This window comes from Tribolium madens, unplaced genomic scaffold (genome assembly GCF_015345945.1).
Source record: "Tribolium madens isolate multiple individuals breed KSU strain unplaced genomic scaffold, Tmad_KSU_1.1 Scaffold_19;HRSCAF=116;Tcas5.2_LG9, whole genome shotgun sequence".
Taxonomy (NCBI): Eukaryota; Metazoa; Arthropoda; class Insecta; order Coleoptera; family Tenebrionidae; genus Tribolium; species Tribolium madens.
Window position 1 is genome coordinate 8,738,623 of NW_025400983.1, and position 16,214 is coordinate 8,754,836.

A 16,214-nucleotide genomic window follows, 5' to 3' on the forward strand; every position below is an offset into this window, starting at 1 on the left:
GAAAATAACCTTATTCCACCTACATTTCCAGTATTTTAAACCCAAAAAGTTCAAATTAAACTTTTGGCGCGTGGAGCTACCGTAGCGCCACCTACCACAACATGCGCTTGATTTTTAAAATTGATTAATTAAAAAATTAGATAAATAATTTCTTAATTACGTGCATAAGACAATATAAGTGATTTTGGTAAGTTCACCCTTGTAGCGTGTTTGGTTGTTAAATAATCGTAGCCGCATTTTAGCATAACCCCACTTTCAGTTGTTGACACAACACACAACACTAACCTCAATTTTTTGTTTGGCGGTGCACGTGTTAATAATGGGTGAAATAAAAACGGAGCCTCAAGACGGGGCCGACGACCAGAAGGAAGAAGAATTGACCTACGAACAGAAAGTTAATAACTGCAACGCAATTGCAAAACCAATGGCTTCGAAGAAATTGACAAAAAAAGTATACAAATTGGTGAAAAAAGGTAAATAAACCGCAGTTTTGGCCACATTACTGATAATGGGGTTTGTTTTTAGCTGTAAAACACAAAACGTACGTGCGGAATGGCTTGAAAGATGTCCAAAAGCGGATTCGTAAGGGGGAGACAGGGATTGTGATTTTCGCAGGTGACATAACTCCTATCGATATAATGTGTCATTTACCGGCGGTTTGTGAAGATAGAGATATTCCTTACGTGTATGTACCTAGTAGGAGGGATTTGGGGGGCGCAATGGGGATTATGAGGGGTTGCATGTTGGCGTTAGTGCGGCCTCATGACGATTACAAGGATGTTTTTAATGAGTTAACGGAGGAAATTAAAACTTTAGCTGTAGAATTATAAGTTTCTGATAATAAAAAATTCAAATTTAATACAAATATTTATTAGAATAGCAAATTATTGCACACATACATGATTGTTGAGTAGGTAGATGTTTTTATAAGGAAAATCATAGACATCTCCCTATAGTTTGCCTTAACGAAAAAATTAAAAATAATCAAGAAAAACCTAGTTTTTTAATAAAATTCATATTCCACTAGGATTCAATTGAAGGTTTATATAATAGGTGAATGGGTGCATATTTTTCTGAATTGGTGCTTAGACTTGGAAAAGCGTCAATTTGTGGAATATAAATTTTACGGTAAAATCAGTTGGTGTCACCTAGAGTTCGAGCCGAAAGCAAACTTTAATGTAGGCTATACTGACTTTCATTTTTCCGAGATGGTGCTCTTTATACAGTGAACTAAAAACTACACCTAACATAACACAGTATACTTTGTATAGTCCACACTAATTTAAAAAATAATAAACGAACACATAAGATGACAAGTTTGCTTAATAAAAAATCGAGGAGCGCCTAACTTGTCGTCAAAAAGTTGGTCCTAAAACGAATAAATAAAAAGACAGTGAGACACTGATCTTTAATATTCGCACATGAGTAGAAAAATTCTTAATATGGGAGTTGGGAAGACTAAACCGACCTTGTCACTACCATCACCTAAAACTAAAATTGACGCGTCTACTTGATGTAGAAAAATAAGTGTTTCGTCGATATTTTCTCGCTAAAGCCACCTAGTGCACTTCTGTGGGACACTCGAAAGCAGTCAGGTCGGTCTAACCTTTCAGGATGTACTTATACGAAATCTAAAATGTGCAAGTGTACAGAGTATCTCGGCGATTTAGTCGATACTCTGTACATCGTGGCCGCTTGCACTTAATCTACGAATATGTCAAGACAATTATGAGAGAAGTGTGAAAGGTGAAATGAGTTAAATGCATTTGAACAGTCACAGTAGTCCCGGTCAGAGTTGGCTCGAGGACAGGGCCGGGTCAGACTCTGATTTCCGAGAGAAGCATAAACAGCCCGAACTTGTTTTGATTGTGGGCTTCAGTTCTTTGTCGCGTTCGGCCAGACACTTTTGATAATAATCGTAATCCTTCAAGTACCAAACGGGGGGCCAGCGGTGTTCCACGAGGTACGCCTGGTTATCGGGATGCAACAGACGGAGGCTGCGGGGCGACATCCGGCACAACTTGTTGTAGTTGACGCAGAGATGGTTCATGCACCAGTCGGCCAATTGGTGGCCGTTGTGCAACTATTGAATTCAGAAAATTCAATAAAACGATAAAACGGAATTTGAATAAAGTACCTTGACGGGTTCTAATAGCCGCAAACAATGCTCGATGGCTTCAGACGGCTGCAAACACTCCAAGTCCTCGATGACCCGCTTTTCGACTAAATTGACGAGACGCGGCAAGCAAAGACGATTAGCTAACTCAAGTAAATTGACGCAGCGGACCGCCGACACTGCTGGGATTTCGTCGGTGTATAAGTAACACAGTAATTTGTGGAAGGTGTATTCGCGGACTCCGGGGAACTCGATCTGCAAAAGGGAAACGACACGAAATGAAGAGAAAAAATCTAGGCAATGGCTCTTTGTTGTTAAAGAATAATAATTGTTGACATTCAAACAAAAAAAAACAATTTTTATTACGAATTTTTCAGCTATTTGATGTAATTTGGTCACTATGTTTCCAACTGAAAACGTAGATTAGAAACAATTGAAGATTAATAACTAGATACAATCAAGGTATTATAACAGCGATTATATTATTTTTTGGATTTGGATATTGGCTTTTTGGGCTGATCTTTTAATAAATAACGAGATAAGTATAGATCAAAAAGATTTCTCTTTATAACTTCCAAATTTCATTTTAAATTTTAGAATTTTTAAATTTATTTTAAATCTATTTGTTTGGTTTTGTAAGAATGTCATAAACTCATCGTCATTAATAATAAAATAATTTTTTGTAATTAAAAGAACATTTCGCAAAGAATTGTACAAAGTTTTGTTCTTTAGCTTGCCTTTTTATGGTAGGTATAAAATATTTATTAACACAACTTTGATAATATAAACTAATGGAAGTCATTTGGAATAATATAGTTATTCAGCTTTATGAGAATAAGAACTCTTTACCATTCTTTCATATAATAGGTACTCGTATTATACAGGGTGCGCCAGAACTCGCGCCCCAGAGAAAAATGCCATATAAGGTAAGATACCAGGAACATGAAAAAAATGTTAAAAAAAAATATCTATGAAAATTTCGAAGTTATAAGGGTTTAAAGTTTGCACTTTGACTCTATTTATTTCTGTTGGAAAAATAATTTTCCAAGTTTTTTTTGCTATAGGCTATTAAAAGAGGAAACAAGGAAGCTGTATCCTAAATTGTAACTCTGTTCAATGTTATTTGTGGCTTTTATTGGCAAAATTTTTGTCCCTTTACTAAATAATTGTAAAAAAACATATACAAGATCATCAGTATCCTTAAATAGATATAAAAAAATGTCAGATTTCAAAAAATAAGTGTCAAAAATTTTTGACAGAATTTTTATAAATTTTTTTCATGTTCCTGGTATCTTACCTAACTTGAAAATTTTCTCTGGGGCGCGAGTTCTGGCGCAGCCTGTATAGTCATAACAAACAATTTTTTGCACTACAAGAACGACTGTTTTAACATTTTACTTTAGTTACATACCGATATTATCCTTGTTTTTTTTTAAATGCATTTGAGAAAAAGCTGTTTTATTATACTTTTTAAGTTAATAACTTTTTCCACTTAACTATGCTACGCCATAATTTTATTGTAATGTACTTTATTTTTCATGAAGGACAATAATGATCGTTTATTATGGACTGTTTTTCTATTTTTGTCATATTTTATACTCGTAATTGATTTCTGAAACTGGCTCAGGTTTTGAAATGACCAATTTTTCGCTTCCATCAGTTTTGAAATATAAAAATATTAATAAATATTATACAGTGAGCGGCAAAAATATGGAATAATTTTATTAAAATTGAAAATATTTTGTTTTTGCAAAAATTCTCGAACAGGTTTTTCTTTTTAAAAAACACACAATTTTCAACTTGATTTAAAATTTTACACTTTTTGGTTTTTGTCATTGACATTTTTTTTAATGGAAACCCCTATTTTTTTAGCCAATTCGATATATCTTTTAATAATTGTCAATGACAACACCAAAATATTAAATATGTATTACATAAAATTAAAAAAAAAATCATCCAAAAAGTGAAATAATATCAACAAGAAACAAACATGAAATTTTAAATCAAGTTGAGAATTTTGTATTTTTTAAAAAGAAAATTAGCATTTTTGTCGAAACAAAATATTTTCAACTTTAATAAATAAGATTATTCCATAATTTTGCCGCTTACTGAATAATCATTTTTACAGGTGACATTAAATTGTATGTAAAAATATTTTACACTTTCGTGTAATTGGAAACAATATGTCACATTTAGCTAATTTTTGTTACATGCATTCAAATAAGTTTAGATGGGGGGAAAATATAAGTTTCATTGTTTTAACTAGCAAGCAGACTGTAGATTGATTTGAAATACTTTTTAGCAAATCAATAATAACAGCTGTGGCGACAATAGAGATAACTTTTTTTAGTAGATTGACGAATTTAAATCAATATTGTAGAGAGAATTGTTTGTCATTTAGTAACGGGTTGTTTAGTAACCTTTCGGAAGTCTATACAAACTATAAACAGATACACTTAAATTTTCCTAAAATTCATCTATTAAGTACTAAATTAATTTGATATTAATTTAAGAAGGTAATTTTAAAGAGTGTAATTTAGGGGCGCATAAGTGTCACACCTTACAATTAAGTTCATTTACATACTTACAAAATTAAAAAAAAACTTTATAACTGATTTACAACAAAATGTCATCAATAGCTTACTCTATATTTTATTAAGTTTAATAACTAAAGAAAACGTTGAAGAACTTTAGTTTTTTTCTTTTTCTAGACAGTTATAATTTTCAAACAAGTGACATTTACCCAAAGAAAATCTTTATTATGATATTATATGTATCTATGGAGTGGTCATTGTGAGAGTGCAATTGTCTATACATTTCGTAATAAAATATACATACGACTTTGGCCTGACTTTCCCGGAAGTCCCCGCTAAACATAGCTTTCATGACGTCACACCTCGCCGTAAGCATTGCTTTATGGGCCGCGCACGCCCCATCGTCTAGCTCGAAGATAACATCGGCGAAAAGTCCCTGATCTAGACAAATATCCTGCAAGCGCCTCTTGAGAAAATTCTCATAGGTCTCGTCCGGATGATCGGGCCCCACGAACGGATGTTTGGTCAGCAAGACCAGCAATTGCGGTAACTCGAGAAACTCCGCAGCCTCCCTCGTCTCCTGCAGGTTGAGGGCGCTGCGGTCGATGGTGCCTGTGTAGGCGAACTGCAGACACTGCCTCATCGCGCCGGGCGTCACAAGCTTGCTGAGCGTGACCACCGTCTGGCCCTCGGGCTGCACGCTCCTGATGCAGTGGAAGGCGGGGTGGTCGAGCTCGCGAGCCGAGGGCAGCGCTTGGCAGCTTGCTCGTCGCTTGCACGTCTTCTGCTCGGCGCGCACCAGACACTCGGTCTCGTCGGCGAAGTCGCCCAGCGAACTCACCATGCTGGAGTCGCTGGTGCTGCGCGCGATGAGGTCGGCGGCGAGCAGCCGGTAGAAGGCGCGGCTGCAGGCGGCGAGCACGAAGCGGTGCGCGGGGAAGCCCACCGAGCCCACGACGAGCACGATATCGGTGTGCGCGCGGTTCAAGTACAGCTGGTGCATGTGCTCACCGTAGGAGCCGACCACCACGTGCACGTCGGGCTTCATCGGCGGGGGCGGCTTGAATGGGGCCTGGAGGAGCGGCCGCTGCACCTTCTTCAGGTTGGTCATCCAGAAGCGCTGCTGGCGGCGCGCGATGAGGGCCGCCCGGATGGCGTTTTCGAACACTTCGTTAACTCCGTAGTAGGTAAGTACCTGAGAACGAATATAACATAAAGTCTGTTTTTTTTTTTAATAGAAATAACCAAGTCAGAATTTTGGTGAAAAAATTCGTAGCATCTTCATAGCCACAAATTTTGATAAAAAATTATGGTCATTTTGAGATGTCAAAATTTTGACTTTTATGAATCTTGTTTTCTCTTTTTGAGCATTTATAATCGAATACCTGAGGACAGACTTCACTACGTAATGTCTAAAGACAGAATTCAGTGCTAATAATATTGATAGAACCACACTATAAATAAGTACAACGTTGTGGATAAAAATGAGGTTTTTACTACAAAAACTTTAAACAGGGTGTCCACAGAAAAAAGTTATTTTGCAAAAGATACAAGCAGGCTTTATGAAGATTGGCACTAAATTTTGTGTAATTTATTGAAATGAGCTCAAAGTTGACTCATTTTCTAAATTTTCCTTCAAAATTGTTAATTTTTAACTCGTTCTTCAAAAACGGGTTAACCAGACCCACTAATTTAATTGCGTTCTTTCTCTTTGATGTTTGTGTTGTGTTCTCATCAATTTCTTATTCAAAATTAGAGAATATTAGCAAACCTGCATTACAAATTGCTCTACATTTTAGCGGTGGTCTTTTTGTGACTTCTGCTTGCATACTTTTTGTCTTCAAATTTCAAAAAACTATTGGCGGTACCCAATTTGTCCCCGTTTCCACAAAACCGGAACTGCCAACTTCCTTTATTAAAATTACCATGAATGAATTTGTTAGAGGTGGCAACGTTAAGAGTGCTTGACATTTCCATTAAAAAAAACAGACTTTAGCAATGATGGAAGAAGGTACGAAAAGATGGTACCATACCGATGTTTCGTAGTAGAATAGCCCCAGTTCTCTGGCGACGTCTCTCGCCTCGTCTGGCATAACGAGATCGCTCTTTCGCGTGGCCCTGACGAAGGGGCTGCGGTCGCGGAAGTAGCTCAGATAGGCCTCGTCGCGGTACATGTACCGGAGGTCGTTCTTGCATCCGACGAGGAGCACCGGCGTGCTCGGACAGAATCGCCGGATCTCGGGGAACCACATGAGGCGGCAGTTGCGCAGCGAAACGGGGTTGTTGATGCTGAAGCAAAGGAGGACGACGTCGGAGCGGCCGTAGGCGAAGCGGCGATCCTTCTCGTGGTCGCCGAACGTGTCCCAGAGACGTAGAGAAACGTTGACGCTGTCGACCACTTCCCAGGAACGCTCGAGGACGTCCTTGTAGATGCGGTACTGGTCGATTGCCCATACTGTGGGGACGTGAGTTGCGAGTAGTTGAGCTAAAGAGACTTGTTTGTTGCATGCACGGGCGCATATCAGACGGGTCTTGCCGACGGCCGTGTCGCCAACCACCACGCACTTGACGAGTTCCTGGTGGGGTTGTTCATTATCCATCCCCGGCGAACGCTGCGGCGACGATGGCCATCACACCACGGCCCCCTAAACCAACGCATACTTTACTTACTTGAATTATTGAGGAATGAAACATGTTATTAAAATTTTTATTGTTTTTATATGGCAGCATAACAAAATATTGTTCCGAGAAACATAAAACGTTGCATATTAATGTTTATCAACGTCTTAACTGTGCTAGATATTATTTTTTCCATTATTTTTTTAATTGAAAAAGCAAAGTTAAATAATGCTTCAATTTTCTCATCTGTTTTCATTGATTTACATTGTATTTTTTACAAAACTAGAAAAAGGACAGGTTTTCTTTTTCCTTTTCCAGTTTTCGAAGAGCTTGGAGCTCAAGAAGTTTACACCTAAGCAATTATGCGTCTCGGACGAGTCCACTAAAAGAAGAGGGGAATTTTAAGAAACAAAGGACGCCACTGGTCCGTGTCCCCTCTTATGTTTGCACGCAATTAGACCCCCGATCAGGTGTATACTTCTAGCCTTTACCCCACTATACTTAGGTGCTTGGCAAATTGTATTTTCTTAAGTTTGTTTTTTTTAGTGCTGTATAATTTGGCCTACCAAACCGGCCTTAAAATTTAACCAGGTTAATTAGTTCATCAGCCAATTAGTTAAACGGTTAACTAATTAACTAGTTAAATGGTTAATCTGTTAAACTATGAAATTAAGTGGCAAGAACCAACAGCCAAAATAGTTAGGGTACTTTTACCCTAATCCCCCCCCCAGTTTAGGACACCCCTGAATAAAAATTTCGACATTTTATCTTTGAATTCGTTTGGTTGTACCAAATTTTGTAATTTTATCCACAATGGTTGCTGAAATATTGGAAAAAATCCATTAAAAAATGTACTCTTTTCAGGGGATGTAGCTTCTTTATTTAATATTTTTCGATACATGTTGATAGGAAACTTTTATATTAAAATTGAATATTCTATCATCTCTTTAAATTTGTAACAATAAAAACGTAACACCTGTATATTTTGCGTTAAATTTGAATAAGGTCGAGAAAAATATATCTTTCTTTCATTATTTTCAAAAATAAGTTAAAAGTGTAATTGTAAAATGTAAATATATACTTACTGCCAAAGATTGTAAAAAAATGACATTGAAGGGAGCTTTTGAAGCTTATAAAAATAAAAAACTTGTTTAAAATATCATTTTAATGCTCTGAGTTCTAATTTTAAAAAACCTATGTAACACGCTTTCACTCTCACATTCAAGATTTGTTTTGATTTTAGACTGGGAACATTCAATTATCTAACTATTAAAATGCATATATTACAAAATTATACAGGGTGTTCCGTTTTTATTGTTATAAATTTAACCAGGTGATAGAATATTTTTAATTTTAAAATAAAAGTTTCCTTTAAACATGTATCGAAACAGTTTACATAAGGGAGCTACATCCCCTGAAAGGGGTGCATCTTTTAATGGATTTCTTCCAATATTTCAGAAACCATTGTAGATAAAATTACAAAATTTGGTACAATTAATAACCTTTATACACCTAAACGAATTCAAAGATAAAATGTCAAAATTTTCACTCAGGGGCGTGTTTAAGTGGGGGGGTTTAGGGTAAAAAGTGCTCTAACTATTTTGTCTGTTGGTTTTTACTACTTTCAGCCACACAATTCTAAATTTCATAGTTTTTCACAAAAAATAAGTCTCTTGGGTTTTTTCGATACCACTTACCGTTTTTGAGTAAAATTAGTTTACACTTTGTCTTACAGACCATAAAAAGGATAAAAATTAAAAATTAAATTTGTTTTAGACGTTTTAAGACGCCCGTGTTTAAAAATTTCGACAACTGATCTTTGAATTCGTTCAGGTGTTTAAAAGTTATCAGCCGTACCAACTTTTGTAATTTTATCTATTCTACAATAGTGGGAAAACCTCATTAAAAAACGCATCTCTTTTAGGGGGTGTAGCTCGCTTACATAACATTTTTTGATACATGTTCATAACATGTTCAAGGAAACTTTTGTCTTAAAATTGAATGTTCTATCACCTGTTTAAATTTGTAACAATAAAAACGGAACAGCCCTGTATATTTGATGCACATAAGTAATTCAAAAGCTTGTTTATTTTCGTTAAATAATTATAGTTTCGTTAAATTTAGAAACTGAAATATGCCAGACGTTTTTATAAAAAAATATTTTTAACTTCATACAAACACAAACACATTTAAATAATTATTGGTGGTCAAAATCCCAACTAGTTTAACCTGCCAAAAGTAAATACATAAATAAGTGGGTAGCAGAATAAATACATGAACGTTACAATATAAAAATCGTGTTTTAAATCATAAGCTAAATTAGGCCGTGAAAACCAACATCCCACAATGCTTGTTGAATCTTTGAAAAAATAATAAATAAAAAGGTCAAGTGCATTTGCATAGTAAATATGTTACTTGTATTTTATTAAAAAAAGCTGATTTTTTTCTTAAATCCATTGTGTATTATAACGCACACGGAACTTTAATACATATTAACACGCACTTAAAAATTAAAAACACCATTATTATACTCACTTTGTGTATTTTTATATCATAAATTATCACTGAATTCATTTGTTGACACAATATTTATAAATGTTGATAAGAAAAGTCGTAAAAAAAGTCTTTCACTTTTCGGCTTGAATCAAATAATTATTAAAAAATTTGTTCCTTTGGAAATAATGTTTTATCTGTAGCGAAATGACTCAGCGAATTTTAAATTTGTATTTTTAACTTGGGGTTTGTTTCATCGTGAACTTTGCAAGTCAATGTTCTATCGAATCGCATTCATTATTATGACGTCTTGAATCGTTGGGACAGCTCCCGTTTATTTAAACACCTTTGTGCTAACAGAATATTAATCCGAAGGAATGTTGTAAACAAAAACAAAAAAGCGTGTAAAATATTGACTGTCTGTTTAGCACCATAATCTGTTTAATTTGCGAGGTATCAACAAAACAATTGCGTATGAAATAAACAAAAATGCATCGTCCCTGGTGCGTCTAATTTGCTTCTCAAGTGCATCCACCTACACCCTAAACACGTGAATTGTTTTGATCAATGCATGATTGCAGCGGAATCCCAATTAGGATTTTTTGTATGCATCGAGCAAAGGGCGTGCTCGCAGCAGGTGTGGCGGAGGCCCCGGGGGCGGCAGTCGGCGCCGCGCCCTCCTCATACTCACATTCATCAGTTTGGCGAAAAAACGTCGTGACCGAAGAGCATTTATACGTAAAACTTGCCGACGCACTGCACTGCACGATGACTGTCCCGCCTCCACGACGGACTCCGGCGAACTGACTCTCTGACGTCGTCACTCTGACACCACGATTTGATCAAATCGACGCTAATTTGCGACCAGCGACCGCTAAACGTGTCCATTATCGAATAGAACCTCGCACAAAGCGGCGATTTTTTCGGAAAACGTCGATTTCTTCCGGATGCGTTTGGGCCCTCGGGCCCGCCGATTTTTCGCTGCAAAATAATAGCGATTGATTTTTCCGCGCCGTGACGTCAAACGCGAGGTCGTCGCGGGTTCATTCGGGAGTTTGAACTCGGCAGAGCCGTAACGTAATGATTTTGCCGCAACCACCCCTCCAACTCAGACGGAGCGAGAGGGTGGGGCCGCCCCTGGACGCCGCCGTGGACCCGACCCGAGACGGGAGATGCACGTCGGTTTAAAATTAAAACTCATTATCGAGCTGTTGCCGCTCATGAGCCTTGAACACTTTATTGTTGTTTTGATGGTGAGCTCGGCCCTGGACACACACACTCAAACAAAAAAATCATTTTAAAATAATTGGCAAAATCTCGAACAGGGCTATTTTTAGAGTTTTGATTGGCTTAACCGGAATGTTGTTAGCCCCGCTTCCATGAAATTTTCATTCGCTTCATTTAGACGTAATTGTTAATTTCAGAACATGACGCTTTGGACCAATCAATATTTCATCGCACTCATTGAAACAATCAATAAAACTACTTTCAAACTAATAATTTCAATTTATTCCAATTATAGAAAATCATACTTAGCTGAATTAGTTAAGCGTTATAATGAAAATAAATAAGAAAAACCTAACACGATAACGACTGCAAGATTTTCTGCAAATTGATAAAGTCCAACTCCAAATCAACAATCCTCGGCTTCTCCCCTTTCGGCAAATAACTCTTCGGTATTTTCACAAAGCCGACGTTCACCGGCTTGCTCTCATTCAAAGCCTACAAAAAAACGTAAAACCTTGTCAAAACAAGACTCCCGACCCACCTTAACCATTTCAATAGTGGGAAAAACGGCAAAATCCGCTTCCACTCTCCCTCCCATCTTCCTTTTGATAATCTCATTTGCCACCTTCGTCTGGAACTCCCGAGCTCTCCTGTTGAGATCCATCAACTTATCGTTTTCTTCAGCGAAATGTTTCTTCCAAGCCGCTGGCCCATTCCCCGGCTTGACTTTATAAATCTGTGGGAATTTCGGTTTGGCCAAACTCAGCAAAATTTCCTGTTTAAGTAACGCCCCTTCTTTGAATAATTTATCCAAAACTTCGTCCGGTGTTGTCTTAAATGAAGGCAACGGGGCCAGACTATCCAACTCCTTTTTGATTTTCTCATTTTCGAGTTTGATTCTCTCGTTGCGTTCTTGGTGGAATAGTTTGCGGAGATTTTCGATTTCTTGCAAAAGCAAAGGCGAGTCTTTGACCACTGCCGGGAGACTCGGACCCATCGACGATTGCTGGGAGGATAATTGCGAACCTGAAGTACTCTTCGACATCGATAACTCCATCTGGGTTTTCTTTGACAGCAATTTTAATTTTTCTTTCATCTCGCCCTTTTCATTCTCGAGAGAATCGATATCGGTCTGCAGATGATCCAAAGTCTCCTCGAACTCTTTCTCTTTCTTTTTGTAATTATTGTGCGCCTCTTCTAATTTCCTCTGGAGTTTTTCGATCGTCAATTCATAATCTTTATTGACGTTACCCAACTTTTTCTCAGCTAATTCTTTTCTTATGGTCATTTCGGATAATTGCTCTTGTTTTTCTTTAAGTGCTTTACGCAACTCTTTAATATCGGACTCTTTATTTTCCAGCTTGCTCGTCAAAGTTTTCGTTTGTTCCAGCTCTTTTTTCACGGCGTCAGCCCGAATTTGGATGGGTGGAATAGGCTAAAACAGCCAGTCGCAAACTTTTTCCGAAAAAACTCTAATTACTTACCTTCTCTTCGTTTTTGTTAGCTGTTGCAATTTCGTACTCATTATCTTGCAAAAATTGTGCAATTTGTGTTGTCTGAGTGACTATGAAGCTCAACGAATTTTTAATACTTTGTACCGGACCTAAATCGTCCTGTTCGTAAATCTTATCACTGGCATTTAATGCAAGTTCTTTGATTTTATCTTGTGGAAGTCCTTTTTCCAATTCTGAAACAGTTCAATTACGAAGGAAATGGCAAAAAATCATCAAACCTCCGCTAGATGTCATCATCTGCACTGAATTTTTCACGATATCTTGCAAGGTTTTTATGATACGGGCGCAATGTTGGTAACATTGATACAAATTCTCAAAAATCTCCTTATTCAAACCGATGTTGGCAACATTTGAGTCGGGCGGAAGTCGTCGTTTTATCAATTTCAGTTGTTGTTGCAACTGTTCAGATGTTGTTATGACATGTTGTGCTAACAATCCAATGTCGCCAACATTAGCAGTCTGAAAAAATTAAAATAAAATAAAAACAAATCGAATCGCACTATTTGACATACTTCAATTAAGTTTCTTATAACGATAGAATCGTTATTAAAGCCATCACAAGCCGACATCAAACTTTTCACATTATCGACCAATAATTGTGTGTGATTGAGACGATTTTCCGGTCCAAGAAGTACAGGAAACAATGTATTGAAATATCCAACACATTTTTCGAGTGCTTCAGTTGGTACATTCTCGTCTAATTGGTCGCGTTTGACCAGTTCAATAAACCCATCGATGATTTTTTCGTATGATGCCATCTCGGGATATGTAGCACCAACTTTGAGGAGTGCTTCTGTTTTACACGTATTCAAAGCATAGTAATATTGGTGCAAAATCGACTGTAAGGCATAAATATAAAACGAAGCTCTACACCTGAACGAAAACTGCTCAACAGCGTGCCCTTTCAAAATAGCCGCTCTATCAATCTTATCAACACCGGGAAATTTATCCTTAATCTGCCCTATCAAAATTTCCGTCTTCTGAATCATCCTCAAAACCAAAAGTAGCACTAAAACAGCATCGTAGTCCCCGCCTCGATTCATGAACGAATCCGGCATATACGACGTCAAATACTTGATGTGGCTTTGCAACTGTTGAATTTCAACCCTTCGCAACTCCAAGTCAATCGCTTTAGTGTGTGCTTTCGTCTCGTTGAACATTTTCGTGAAATCTATGATTTCGGGTAGGGTCGAGACGGGTTTACTCGACTCGTTTTCAAGTCGACTTTGCAGTTGTAGAGATTGCTCTTGTAGTTTTTGAACGAGTTCGCGGAATTTGTTGAGAGTGGCTTCGCGATCGGCGATTGTTTCTAGCGCCGCGTCTCGATCGCGCATCGCTTGTTTGGCCGCCATACGAGCCATGTCCAGGTCTTCACGCAGCTCGGCTTCAAGTTCGGCGTTGCTTTCAACCAGCTGGTCATTCATGTCCTGCAGAGCTTCCAGTTCGGCAACTTCTTCACGAAGTTGGGCCACTTTCTCCTCCAGAGTTAGCTTTTGCTCGCCGAGAAGTACGACCATTTCTTCGGCGCCCATAGCCGCGTCGACCTAGAGATGAAAACAGATGGAAATATTTCTTACTTTTGGAATGTTGATGAAGCGGCTGTTTTTAAGTGTAAGTGAACAGTTTTTCGTGAAAGTTGTGCTGTTTAAATGATCAAAAATATTTTACCTGCTATTACCGGCCAGCAAACTCACAATTAGTTAAAAAAACACTAATTAAACACTGTCATACCTGTTCCTGAAGATCAGCGACTTGCTGCTCCATTTCTTCGACTCTCGCACTCAACTTTTCTTTCGTTTTGCCCAATTCAACAATTTCTGATTTCTTTTGGTCAATGTCCTTCAAAAGTTTCTGATATTCGTGCTTATCGTGCGCTGAGAGGTCTCTCAACCTGACTAGCGTTTCACGAAGTCGGGCATTTTGTTGTTGGAGTTGTTTCATTTCGTAGGTTGAGACGACTTCTTCACCACTTCCCGAAGTCCCACCAGCTATTTTAAAAATTTGTAACGACTGTTTAACAAAAAATTCGAAAACCTACCGCGTTCTTGCATCTCAGTTTTGAGTATTTTTAAATCCAGGGTCACCTCTTCTAATTTTTCTTTGCACACTTCTAATTCAAGTTGCAAGGTTTCGGCTTTTTCCTCTGCCATTTCTTTGTCAAGAGTGGCCATTTCGACGGCTTCAGCCAAGTCGGCGACTTCTTCAGCGTGGGCTTCTTTCGCCTCAATTGCGTCTTTTGCCTCGTGTTTCGCCCTTTGTACTTCCCTCTGCAAACTCGCCTGCACTTCCATAATTTTTGTCTTGAATTCAACCAATTGTTCCAACTGTATTTTCAATTTATCAAGCTCCTTCAATTTCTCTTTATCCTCCTGTCTCTTAATTTTCAAAGTTTCTAACTTTTCACTCAAATCGCGTATTTGTTGATTGCGATTTTCGATCTCTTGTTGAAGTTGAATTACATTAATCTTCTCTTCAACGGAAGTAACAGGAGTAGGTGTTGTTGTGATAACTTGTCCCGGTGTGAATTGGGGATTGAGAGTTTCAACAAACCCGGTCTGAAAGTTTATCTTACAGAAAATTTTTAGTAAACTTGGGGTAAAATACCTCAATAAATGAGGCACGTTTGGGGATTTGGCTAGGGTGGTCACCCGCATCGGACTTTTCGACGATTGGTGAGGCCAAATGACTGCGACTCCCCATGAGGGACTGGCGACTTCCCGCAAGTGATTGGCGGCTGCCCGACAGTGACTGGCGACTGTCAGCCAAAGACTGTCGACTGCTGGCCAGAGACAACCGTGAACTGACAAAGAAAACAAACAAATAGACACAAATAAAAAGCAAAACATCTAAATTAAATAAAACACGGGAAAATTAAATGCAACATAAAGGCACACACAGTTAAATCGCCCTAAATACCTTGAGGCAGATAGAGAAGGTGGTCTTTTTTGAGGCGACGACTTACGACGCACTCTATCCATGCAGCAAAAATAAAATTTTTAACGTGATTAATAAGTTTTAAAATTTATTGTTGCAACTTACGTTGTAGGTTTGGGCTTTGTACCGACACTATAAATATCAAACTTTTATGTAATTAATGTTACAACAAGTGAAAAATCAGCAAACCTGCTGGGTCTGGTCCGGGCTTTCGGGGTCTCTTCTGTGGGGTCCCTGAGCGGCTTGCCATGTTCGTCAAGGGGGATCACCTGCGACGGCTTCACAAACAATCCATGCTTGTCTTCACACTAGTCAAATTCAAACTGTTACTCGCAATTTGAGGGCATTTTGCTTGACTCACCTTAAAGTATTCAACCCCTTGGACACTACCGTTATTTTTACCTTTGGGTTCGTCTAGCTTGAGACCTATCCATGTGTCAGAAGCAAAACTTGTTGGGCCGATGAACGCAATAACCCCCTGAACATCTTTTCCGGTCACTTTAACTTTTTGACCGACTTTAAGCTGCTCAGACATTTTTTCACAGAGATAACCTCAAAATTTTCTAACTCGGTTTAGCCAAATTACATCATTTTTTGATACAAAGAAAATGTTTTAAACGTTATTTATTTTTTAGCATTAAAGAAATCAAGAAAAATATACGTTTTATTAACTACACTTGCCACCTTTTCGACACTTGACAGCTGTCAACATGACAAGGGCAGGGCCGGGCTAAATTTTTTTGTGGTGACGCAAAGGTTAAAAAATACAAACTCAAG

The 16,214-nt window shown here is 38.0% G+C and overlaps 3 protein-coding genes across 5 annotated transcripts; 1 reads left to right on the forward strand and 2 right to left on the reverse strand.

The window, feature by feature from the left end:
• Positions 1–67: 67 nt before the first annotated feature.
• LOC123013498 (H/ACA ribonucleoprotein complex subunit 2-like protein) lies at positions 68–859 on the forward strand. Its single transcript, XM_044412042.1, has 3 exons — positions 68–187; positions 243–473; positions 526–859. Exons 2-3 carry the CDS (start codon positions 320–322, stop codon positions 828–830), a joined length of 459 nt encoding a protein of 152 aa, XP_044267977.1. The 5' UTR covers positions 68–187; positions 243–319; the 3' UTR covers positions 831–859.
• LOC123013494 (rho-related BTB domain-containing protein 2) lies at positions 855–10,834 on the reverse strand. The gene is made up of 5 exons (XM_044412027.1): positions 10,454–10,834; positions 6,684–7,295; positions 4,955–5,845; positions 2,138–2,371; positions 855–2,083 (listed from the first exon to the last, which is right to left on the reverse strand). Exons 2-5 carry the CDS (start codon positions 7,248–7,250, stop codon positions 1,790–1,792), a joined length of 1,986 nt encoding a protein of 661 aa, XP_044267962.1. The 5' UTR covers positions 7,251–7,295; positions 10,454–10,834; the 3' UTR covers positions 855–1,789.
• Positions 10,835–11,253: 419 nt separating this feature from the next.
• On the reverse strand, positions 11,254–16,155 carry LOC123008095 (dynactin subunit 1). 3 transcript variants are annotated; one of them, XM_044403709.1, is made up of 12 exons: positions 15,799–16,155; positions 15,627–15,745; positions 15,543–15,569; positions 15,420–15,473; positions 15,108–15,303; positions 14,542–15,058; positions 14,235–14,491; positions 13,016–14,047; positions 12,722–12,962; positions 12,474–12,676; positions 11,531–12,424; positions 11,254–11,484 (listed from the first exon to the last, which is right to left on the reverse strand). In XM_044403709.1, exons 1-12 carry the CDS (start codon positions 15,970–15,972, stop codon positions 11,341–11,343), a joined length of 3,858 nt encoding a protein of 1,285 aa, XP_044259644.1. In that variant the 5' UTR covers positions 15,973–16,155; the 3' UTR covers positions 11,254–11,340. The 3 variants fall into 3 exon arrangements, with proteins under 3 accessions (XP_044259644.1, XP_044259654.1, XP_044259661.1); XM_044403719.1 differs by lacking the exon at positions 15,420–15,473; XM_044403726.1 differs by lacking the exons at positions 15,420–15,473; positions 15,543–15,569.
• Between the last annotated feature and the right edge of the window lie 59 nt (positions 16,156–16,214).